The sequence below is a fragment of the Taurulus bubalis genome (genome assembly GCF_910589615.1).
Source record: "Taurulus bubalis genome assembly, chromosome: 17".
Classification (NCBI taxonomy): Eukaryota; Metazoa; Chordata; class Actinopteri; order Perciformes; family Cottidae; genus Taurulus; species Taurulus bubalis.
In genome coordinates, this window is record NC_136605.1 from 18,216,362 (window position 1) to 18,227,959 (window position 11,598).

An 11,598-nucleotide genomic window follows, 5' to 3' on the forward strand; every position below is an offset into this window, starting at 1 on the left:
TTGACAAGTGAAATGAGTTTGCATGCAGACACCTCAACTAAAATGGCATTACTAAGGTCAGCGAACACACCTGACGTTGCCTGCAGTCTTTGCTGACTACGTGTTGTGAGATGGAGCCGCAGAAAGCAGCCGGGGAGACGGCTCTTCTTCCTCTTCATCTTCATCTTCTTCTTCTTCTTCACATCAGCACATCAGCCTGAGTTGTAACGCCAGTGAAACCGGAATCATGTCTTGCAAAGCCGCGATCAAGGACAAAAAGTCCAGCTTCAGCAAGAAGCTCTTCCGGCGAGGCTCCGTCCGCTCCGTGGGCAGTTTTATGAGCAGATTCCTGAGGACACTGACCGCGCTGTCACACTACGGATCTGAAGTGCAAGCGGAAGATGAGAAAGACGATGGAGGGTTTGCCACTTTTAAGCCTGGGAGCAAAGACGTGCCCATGGAGGATGGGGACCTCGCGGGTTTCCTGTCTGGGGAGAGAGTTCCCGGAGTGTCTGGCCTCAAGAACCACGGGAACACCTGCTTCATGAACGCGGTTCTGCAGTGTCTCAGCAACACTGAGCTCTTTGCAGAGTACCTCGTTTTGGAGCACTACAAAGGCGAGGAGCAGGAGGAAGGCAGAGCAAAGACAAATGGCGTGCATCTGCAGAAGAAGGGTCCTCTGTCCAAAGGAGAAGTTACAGAGCAGCTGTCAGGACTCATGCGGGCCTTGTGGACCTTTGAGTATACCCCGCAGCATAGCAGGGATTTTAAGGTAAATCTTACTGTGAAAGTGCCAGTACTTAAGTTATGTTCATTCATAAAATACACTTCATGACCAACATATTTAAGTTCACTCCCGAGATGTTGACATTGCGTGCCTTGTGACCCTTTGGCACCGTTCTTGTTTTTTTTTTGCAGAATGCTGTGTCGAAAAATGCCACCCAGTTTAAAGGGAATGCTCAGCACGATGCTCAGGAGTTTCTGCTGTGGCTGCTGGACCGAGTACACGAGGACCTCAACACAGTCAACCCCAACATCAGGCCGGCTATAAAGGTGTGTTTCGAGGACTTGTGCGGGTTATTGTGAGCATCGGTGGTTGTTTTTTGTTGAACAGCAGTGATTGCATGTGGCACAGCCATGCAATCCTTTAAATCAGGAAAGGTAAAAACTGTTTTGTTTCATTGCGTTATAGATTGGGTGTTAAAATGATCCTGGTCACTCACAATGAGCTGCCTTCACATTCTTACTCATCTCGACTTGCCTGGTCTTGTTTTTCCTCCTTAGTCGCTGGAGCCGAACCTGATAGGCTGGTATTGTTCATGACCTGTAGATCTGACCAGTAAAACCTGTTTGTGTTTGTTCAGCCCCCCATTGAAGAAGACGATCAAAGCTTAGAGGGGCCATCTCCCCCTCTCTCTGCCGGGTCTTTTGTCCAAGAACTATTTCAGGCTCAGTACAGGTACACTTTATATCTAATAAAACTTGCATGTTTTTTATTTGAACCAGTCTCGCCACATAATATTAAAATACATTTGTTTTCCAACAGGTCTTCTCTTACTTGCCCACATTGTCAAAAGCAAAGCAATACGTTTGATCCCTTCCTCTGCATCTCGCTACCGATCCCACTGCCGCACACACGGTGAGTTACTCTGTGTGATCAGTGAACAGGGCATCACATGTTGACTAAATATTACTGGTTTATAAGCTTCATACAGGTTTAACCCCTTGTGCATAACTAAAGTAAACATTTACAAATGCAAACATCTTTTAATGAAGGTTTAAAAAAAAAGTGGGCTGTCCTTTTCTACCATCCAAACAAGTGTGATTTATTGAAGTTCTTCAAAGGGTTGACACCTTGTTCGAGTTTACGAGAACTTGAGTCAAATATCAGTATGTGTTGTTACAGGAGATGGAATGTAACCCGGTGTGTGGTGGCGCTTAGGGTGCAGGAGGAGTTCACCCTTTCTAACCAACACAACAGTGTGTCATCAGTTCAGAAAAAAAATGTTTCTCACATCTTTCCACTGAAATACATGTGAACCATGTCTTTAAAACAGGAGCAGCCATTCCTGCATAGCAAAGTACGTGATAAGAGTATGTTTTTATTTGTATTACCTGTTTTTGCCAGGCCCCTGTACGTGACAGTGGTTTACCAGGGGAAGTACTCTCACTGTATGAGGATTGGAGTTGCTGTTCCCCTCAACAGTACCGTCTATCGCCTCAGAGATGCCGTGTCACGTGAGACCAAGATCCCGATGGACCAGGTACTATTCCTGTCTCCGATCAGCTCAGGGTCTCACAGAGAGACCGTGGTCCAGTCACTCAATGTTAGCTCACTGTTCCTTAAGCCAGTTGTACCTCGGAGCAGTAGTTTGTCATGAACCCACTTCTTTTTATAAAGTGGACTCCATATAGAGAAAGACATTTTTAAAGACAGTTGTCCTTCGGGCTGCAGCAACTGAGTGCCAACGTTGATTAAAGCTGGCAGGAGGAAAATGCCAGGAGAGTAAAAGTTATCTTTGCTATAACTATAAAACATTAAAGAAACTGGACACAACGTTTTTAAATGTACTCTTTTCTTCTCTTTCAGTTTGTTTTGACTGAAATGTACTATGATGGCTTTCACCGTTCATTTTGCGATGATGACGATGATCTTGAAATCATTCAAGAGAGCGATTCTATATTTGCCTTTGAGACCCCAGAGACCTTCAAACTGGAAAATATACGCACAAAAAGAGGTAAATTGTACTTAATATTTGAGGAAATCTTCAGATGTTTTTCCCCACACAAGATGTATGAAGGGAAATTTATCGAGACTTGTTTCTCTTTCACAGGAAGTCTTCTGGCAAACCTGAATCATAACAACTTAAAATATGGGACAGAAATCAGCAGGACTTCCTCTTTCATGCAAGGGGCCATGACACCTTTAACTGCATCGCCTAATAAAAACCTGGGACCAGAAAAGATTATCCTTCTGGTGTGTAACAGGGCTTGTTCCGGCCACCAAGGAAAGAGGTACGGCAATCTCAATATTATGTTATGCTATAAATGACCTTTTTTCTTGTCAATAATACAGATTGGGGAATCATCATGACACAATATCCAATTCTGAAAAATGCAAGCAATGGGCTATTGGTGTCGTTCAAAGCCTCTTGGTGAAATAAGAGCTCATTGAGCACACGTTGTTGTTTTAGGTTCGGCCTTCCGTTTGTACTGTACATGGAGCGCACTGTGACCTGGGATGCTCTGCAGAAAGAGATCCTGGAGAAAATGCGCCACCTTCTGAGGCCAGGGGTCTACATTCAGGTAGGAGGAGGAGGAGCTGCTTTTCTGTACAATAAATAAGCTGATGCTGCACACAGCAAGCCGGCCTGGACAGACACATGACTGCACCGTGTTAATAAGCTCAACGCACTAACAGTGGTGTCCCTGCACAGGTTGGACCTTTCAGTCTCCGGGTGGTTGGCGTTGTCGGCATCACCTACCTCCTTCCCCAAGATGAGCGACCGCTGTGTCACCCGACCGTGGAAAGGTTAGTTCTGCTGTTTAATACAACATCTAAATGTCATATTTGTCTTTTACACACAGTCAGTACAAAGTCGATGTTACGAGGCAAATATACACAGGCTTTTGTTTTAACAATGCTATAATCTATTTGAATTGGCGCGTTTATATTAAATCAAACATTTGGAAGATATTTTAGTTGTTTCCATCTTGAGCGTTACCTCTTCCAAGCAAACACTGTACATGTGCACAAAGCGGTAAAGACAGGCGTGACCGTCGGTCCTGGGGTGAAGTCAGAATGACATCATCTCGTTAATCTTCTCTCTGAACACTTGCCCCATCAGTTCTTTTCTTCTGCTGCTTTGGTGACATGTCCTGACATGATTCTGACTGTTTGTAAAAAAATAAAAAATAAAAAAAAAAAGCCAGTTCAGCATGTTTGGCTTATTACAGTTTGCAACAACAAAACGTCACAACATTGTTGCTCAATAGTGGTGCAAGAATCAAAGTGAAATCAAAGTGTTTTTTTGGCATCACTGTAAGTGATTGATAGGTGCTTACATGAGAACTAGAATCTCTCTCTGTGTATATATTATTGTCTGCTTTACACACACTTTTATAACTGCAGAAATATATATTACATTTCAATTTATATCTGCTCTTTGAGAGTAACTACATCATTTAATTTACCATAAACCATCTTCTAAATGTATTGTCTTCACATTGACCCTGTTTGAAGCTGCATGTAGATGATATGGCACACAACCTTTACCCAGGAAAAGCTTTTCTTTCTAGCATCCAGCGGCATCAGTGAAAGTGTATGGAATCCCATCATGCACCTCACCTGACTAAATGGCCTCATTTGTTCCCCACTGTTGTTGTTTCCACTGCAGAGCATACAAGTCCTGTGGACAGGGGGGGCCGCCACACGTGAAGATTGTGGTCGAGTGGGACAAAGAGACCAAGGACTAGTGAGTGGAAAAGATTAATTATTGATACCTTTATTTTTATCTCCAGTATGTTTGCTCTGCACAGAATGAAACGGAAGCCCGGTGTTGACATTAGTTTGCTGTAATCTTCATTGGAAACATGATAGTGAATTTCACAAAGCTAGACTGCACACACAAGTCACATTAACAATGGTGTTCATTTGAATAACTTGCTTTGTGGACATGACATTGAAGGTGTAATCTACTGTAATTCTATTGAAGGCCATGCCTTAACGGGCAGGTTAACAAGATTGTCTGTGTAAGCAGTTATGTAGAAAGCACGATTGAGATGATGGCATCAGTTTTAATGTAAAAAAAGTAATAAGTAGGCCTGAATTTTGCAGCGGTCACATTCACAAAAAATAAGCATGCCCACACATTGCTGCACCTTCCAGTTAAGAAGACAGTGTGGCAGTTTAAGGTGAGGCTAAAATCTCAATAATACTGATGGTAACAGTTACTGCATTACGCAGGATTTCTGCAGGAACTGTCAAGTGAAACAAATCCTCACATGGGCCATTACGGGACTAAACCTCTTTGGAAGTGCATCTGCTATTCACTTTATTTGCTTTTGAAAAATCTAGTTGCATAATCAAACTGCAAATAGTCTTAATTTGAAACGGCTGTGGTTTTAAACCACAAGTAAACACCAGAGTCCCACACGGTCAACAACATGTCCGCTCTTGTTTCCTCACTTAAGCTAATTACTTTATGTGGTTACCACACATGCAAAGCCTTTGCTTAACTTGACAGTTCCTGCAGGAATACTGCATAATGCAGTCGCTTTCGCCATCAGTTTTATTCAGATTTGTGCCTCCCTTTTTTTCTTACATTTAAGATGAACTTAGTCAAACCTATAAAAGGATAATACAAATAAATCTCTTAAACACCCTGAGCGGGGCTGGGCCTCGTTTTTAATGTTTCAATGTTGGTGCACACACGATATCAGAGCTTCAGGACCAATACAAACAATGTTTCTGGAGCGCCTTGGTAGAGAAGTTTTTACAATGCATGCCATATAACCGCCTTTTATATGCCTTTGTCATATCCCTACCCCTGTAAAACAGGAACTATCTGATCAAAGAATAATTAAACAGGCTACTCTCTGCTATTCACATTATTTGCTTTTCAAAAATCTAATTGCTTAATCTACCGGCAAATGGTCTTGCTTTGAAACGCTTGTGGTTTTAAACCACAAGTAAATTCCGCCCACACAATCAACAACATGTCCGCTCCCATTTCCTCACTTAAACTAATTACTTTACGTGATTAACACACATACACAGCCTTTGCTCGTCAAATGGGAGTCACATCTTGATCACAAATCCTGTGCAGCTCATCAACGTTCCAGTTTGGCACGAGCAACGGTCTTTGGCAACATATGGCGCAAAATCCCTGCGAGACATTGAGTTAATACTCAAGCCTGTACTTAATATTTGTGAAGCGGTTCTCAGCCCTTTACCATGCGGCTGCAAGAGCCGATACTTTGAGAAGTACTAATTATCGTATGTGATTTATGCCAGTTATTATTATATCAAAGGACCAACTGGATCACTGTGATGTGTCAAACGTCTTGTAATATTACATTTCTTTACCAATAAGCAGTTTTACCAAAACCTCACGGCAGAGCTCACGATCCCCGCCTGACTTTGCTGTTGAATGAATGAATGCTTCGTGTTCCCGCAGTCTGTTTGGACACACTGAGGAGGAGTACATTCCTGATGCTGAGAGTGTGTATCTGCACAGGGAACAACATCACCAGCCGCAGGCCTGCACCCTCGCTCAGTGCTTCCAGCTCTACACCAAGGAGGAGGAGGTAACGCTTCGCAGTTATCAGCTGTGTTTGTGTATTTGAGTCAGTAGTTTGACATTAGAAAATGCATCTTGAATTTGCCGTGCAACATATCAGTGGGAAGTATGTTTTGAAGCACGGCCTCATTCGTCTCCTCATCACCGGTTTATCATTCCTCTGCTAAAATTCCAAAATCCGTTCACTCTGTGGTTTTACTGTGTATTTGACTTCTAATGCTATGTTTGGAAAATACTGAGCGCAGGCCTACACATACTCTGTGGTTTGACTTGCCTGCGAACGCTCTTGAGGAGAAACGAGGGAAACGAGAGGAAAAACTCAAGGCCTCGTCCCGTGCGAGGCCTGTTTTATAAGCAGTGTGGTTGGAGCTCGTCCTTGATGGCTGCTGTGTATGTTGTGTGTGTTTCAGCTGGCTCCAGACGACGCCTGGCGCTGTCCCCACTGCAAGCAGCTGCAGCAGGGCCGCATCAAGCTCAGCCTGTGGACGCTGCCGGATGTGCTCATACTGCATCTCAAGAGGTTCAGACAGGTATTTTAGCTCAACTGAACACTTTTCACATAGAAATGTGACTGTCTGTGTATGAAGAACAAAGGATATGACGTGCAACAAAAGGCCGGCATCTAGCCTGGGACGTGGCGGTTATGTGGCATGCATTGTAACCACTCAGCTACCAAGGCGCTCCAGAGAAAATGTTTTTATTGGTACTGAAACTCCGATACCGAGTTTGCACCAACATTGACACATTTTAAACGAGGCCCAGCCTCAGGGTGTTTCTCAAGATATTTAAATGTATTATCCTTTTATATGTTTGACTAAGTTTATCTTAAATGTAAGAAAACTGCTCGCTGGCACCCAAAACAACTAATCACACAGCTAAAAGTCCTTCGTAATGATTGTAGCTACTTTTCATCAAACCCCAAATAAACTGCGACTTCCTGGTTCTGCCTGAAGCGGGTAACGCATCACCCTAAAACAAGTGCAGGGTTCTTACGGTCATGAAAAAATTAAAATCCCAAAAGTTTTGGAAAAGTCATGGAAATGTGTTATATTCATGTGTTCATGACGTTCATTTACGCTGAGTTTTAAATAATGAATATGCTTTTAAAAGAAAGACGCTCAAAATATAAGCAGACATACATACAGGCATCTATATAAATGTTTATTCTTTTAATCAAACTATTGTCTCTCATTCATTTGTGTCATTTAAGGTACGCTGTACTACACAAATACTACATTTTCTTACTTTTTCATGTATACACCGAGATTTCACAAAATGTTTTGTCATGGAAATTTGGTTTTAAGTCATGGAAATCCATTGGTCAAAATGTGTATGAACCCTGCAAGTCCTACAGGCTGCAACAAGTAGGCAGGCTGCAGCCGACCCCTAAATACTGAAGTGTTTATCTTGGCCTCTGTTCCAGGAGGGGGACCGGAGGGTGAAGATGCAGAACATGGTGAGGTTCCCGCTGATGGGCATGGACATGGCACCTCATGTGGTTAAGAGAAGCCAGAGCAGCTGGAGTCTACCCTCCCATTGGTCCCCTTGGAGACGCCCATACGGCCTGGGAAGAAACCCCGATGACTACCTGTATGACCTGTATGCTGTGTGCAACCACCATGGGAACATGCACGGAGGCCACTACACAGGTAACACTATGGACAACTGTCCCGGCTCAAATGTCGCATGAGAAGAAGACCTTATAGTTCTGTGTTCCTCATCCATTTCAACCCGTTCCTCCCTTTTGCTTTGCACTCGCAGCCTACTGCAAGAACTCCATCGATGGTCAGTGGTACTGCTTTGATGACAGTGAGGTTTCACCAGTAGCCGACGATGACGTGTGCCAGCAGACGGCTTATATATTGTTCTACCAGCGGAGGACAGTTATTCCCTCCTGGTCGGCCAACAGCTCGGTTGCTGGTCAGTATTTGTCTCCTATCTATTTATTACAATATCTGCATAGACATAGGCCAAAGGTATACTTCAGTACCATTGTGACAGACGATTAGGTGCTGATTGTAATGTGCATGTACCTACCACACATTCTCAGACTTTACAGGAAATTACAATATTATGTGAGGATAACATACCTCACAATTGTCTTTTACGCAGGCTCCACCAGCTCATCCCTGTGTGACCACTGGATCAACCGGCTGCCTGGCAGCAGGCCTGCTAGCTTGGCTTCTGGAGGCTCATCCAGACGCACCTCTCTGGCATCACTGGCCGAGTCGGTCGAGTTCCCAGTAGAGCGTAATGAAGATGACGGTGAGACGATGTTTACAGGCGTCAGATTGTATGTGTTTGTGGAGCGGCCTTGTGGACATTTTCCCCGCACTCGGACTGCTGCTGTCCTCGCCTCCTGTTATGTTTCGTAGTTCTAACAGAAGCACAAAAGGTCAGCGTTAGCTTCTGACTTTGATCTTTGGAAAAGCAAAACCAACCATCCAGCAGATGAGATTGGACCTTTTTTAAACTCAGAAGACCAAAACCAATATAAAAACAACACACGGCAAACCATGCGTTATAAAGTTATAGACCATCTTCAAAGAGACAGTGTTGTTTTTTACTTTTTTTAAAACAAACAACTCAAACCTTTGAACAAAGTGCAACTCTCCTTCCACTGACAATGTTTCTGTTGGAATCAAAAGATACCACCAAGGTTTCCCAGATGTTAATAGTCAGGGACTCTCCCACCTCAACCTCGTTCCATTATTCATTTTTAAAAAGGGAGAATATTAAAAGGAACAAGCCAGAAAGTGACGTGACTTGCGAGCACAGAAACTGTGGGAAACCTGACATAGCGAGTGAATCCAAATAGAGACGGATGTTGGCTTGGGCTTCTGTTTGTGGTTATTATCAAAGTCTGCTCTGTTTAACACTCCTGAGTCAGCAACGTCCCACAAAAATTCTTGGCCAGGCAAAGTATTTTACTACAACTTTCACATATATATCACAACGGATAATGCTGCCAAATTATGTTACGTGTACAACCATTTTTTTCTAAACTCCTCTTAATCTTAATGTCTAAATATGTATTTGCTGCATCAGTACTTAACAAATATATTATTTTATTGCTGGTAGTCATTGTGGCGGGAAGATTTTAGCTGATCGGGAAGAAACTGGAGAACCAGTTCCCAACCACATAACACAGAAATATTTACTTGGAGAAACAAATCTCACAATGAAGAAATGCCTATAAATGTCATTTGTTTAATGTTTCTTTTGATTTTTAGGAGGATTCTCGGCCCGCCCTTTTGTGAGGAGCATCCAGCATCAGAGCTCGTCCTCCAGGTCGTCCATCGCCAGCCCTTTAGCCTTCAACGACAGCGGGATAAAGCCCTCCTGGTCTCTCTCCGCGAAGCTGCACATGAGATCCAACTCGCCCTCTCGTTTCTCCCTCGACTCTCGATGTTCCCCTCCTCTAGAGCGGATAGGAGAGGCCTGCGACGACAAAGTGTCCACGTCCTGTTTTGGCAGCTACAGCAGACACGAACGCTACTTTGGCAGCAGGACTCCCGTGTCCATGATGGAGAGCAACGTCAGTGACCAGGACAACAATACAAGGTTCCTGGACATGATGTACTGCAGGGCTCCCACTCCGGTGGAAAAGAAGAGCACCAAAAACGAGTCGACTGAAAACAACAACCAGATAACAGCTGTAGACCAAAACATTCTCCCCGTCCAAGCGACTCCCTCCAAAGAACAGAAACGTAAGAGCAGTATCGGAGGATTCGCCGTAAAGGCAGAAAGCTCAGGCTCCTCGAAGAGTTCCAGTAAAGTGGAGCAAGAGAAAACCTCCAAAAAGCGTTTGTGCTCAACCCATAAGACCTGCACTGCTGAGTCTTCCAGTACTCCTGTGAAAGGCAAGAAGGCGAGCAATACTAAAGAAAAGGGTGTAAATGCCAAGAAAAGCACCGCTACGCCCTGTGGAACTCCCTCCAAAACGAAGGAGGCCGCTCAACCCGTAGCCGTAACGCCACAGCGTAAGCCATTCGTCCGCTCCACACCTCAGTCCTCCGCTTCTCCGTCGCCGACTGCACAGAAGAACGCCAGCGTCCCTGAGAAAAGCTCCACCAGTAGTCGGAAGAGGCTGGTGGAAAGGAGCTTCAGCAGAGATTCTATGCACACGAGCCCCCTGGTGGACGGTCTGCGGGGCAGCTCGGCCGCCCGCTCCTCTCTGTCGAAGAGCGGGGAAGGCAACCGGCCCGAGCGGAGATCCGTGAGGAGCTCCAGCAGCAGCTCCTCGGTCACTAGCCTGCGCTCCCCCAGCGTGTCCACCAGAGAGCTGCAGCGCAGCAGCAAGTCCGAGGAAAAGGGGCTGTCTTTCTTCAAGAGCGCCCTCCGACAGAGGGAAAGCCGCCGGTCGGCTGATTTGGGGAAAAGCACCCTGCTTGGCAAAAAAGCCTCGGAGAGGACGTGCAAGCAGAACGGACAAGCCAAGGACGTCGGCGCTGCTCCCGGGAAGACGGGAGACGCCGGGTCCTCGCAGACTTCCACAGAGACTCACGGAGCGGAGTCAAAGCCAGGGACAAAGGAGTCTTCCAAGCCCGCCAGCTCTCTCAGTCGCACTCTATTAAGCGTTGGCAAGTCCAAGTCTTCCACTTCTGAAGTAAGTCTCAAGTCTCCCGCTAACGGGAAGAAGCCCCTTGACAGGATGGCGTCGTCCCGAAAGCTGTCGACAAGCATGCAATCTCCTGCACGTACAACAAAGAGGCCTCAATGATCCCCGTCTTCACATTGACCTTACATAACGCAGCTATTTTCTTTGTGCCTAAGTTTCAGCGAGCGCCAGATGTATTTGTAACCAGACGCATTTTTGATGCTACGCCTTCGGCATCAGGGGGCTCGGAGGTTTGAACGTTGGCAGCCAGCTTTGAGTATTCTTCTCTGCACTGGTTTAAAAAGTAGCGTGCATCCTCTGCATATTCAGGCGCCAAACTGTTTCTTGGTATGCGGCCAGTTGTAGTTTTTTCAAGCCGTGTGTATTGTTACCAATTACACCTTCTGAGCCGTCGCCTGCTGCGCCCCGCTGCCGTCTGGCATTGAGGGATCACGAGCGTGCCATATGCATTCATCTGTGCAGCACAAACCTGTTTGATTGTGTGTACTGGAGGCTTATATGACAGCTGACAGAATTCCCTGTTGGTATCTCGAAAATCCAATTACGTTTTCCTTCAGACGAGAGGCTTGTTATATCTTTTGAAAAGCTGCAAACATTAAGTTTAGTTTGCTCACAAGATATCCTGCTGACGGGACCAGATTAAAAAAAATTTAAAAAGCAGCAGCTCATGCATTTAAAGACATTAACGGGTCGAGA

General features: G+C 45.0%; 1 protein-coding gene across 1 annotated transcript; it reads left to right on the forward strand.

The window, feature by feature from the left end:
• Window positions 1-226: 226 nt before the first annotated feature.
• On the forward strand, window positions 227-11,004 carry usp31 (ubiquitin specific peptidase 31; the record flags this gene model as incomplete). Its single annotated transcript, XM_079233084.1, has 16 exons — window positions 227-751; window positions 898-1,032; window positions 1,344-1,438; window positions 1,526-1,618; window positions 2,108-2,243; window positions 2,570-2,717; window positions 2,814-2,994; window positions 3,174-3,285; window positions 3,417-3,511; window positions 4,377-4,454; window positions 6,159-6,288; window positions 6,692-6,811; window positions 7,705-7,930; window positions 8,043-8,201; window positions 8,394-8,546; window positions 9,515-11,004. 16 exons carry the CDS (start codon window positions 227-229, stop codon window positions 11,002-11,004), a joined length of 3,876 nt encoding a protein of 1,291 aa, XP_079089210.1.
• Window positions 11,005-11,598: the final 594 nt, after the last annotated feature.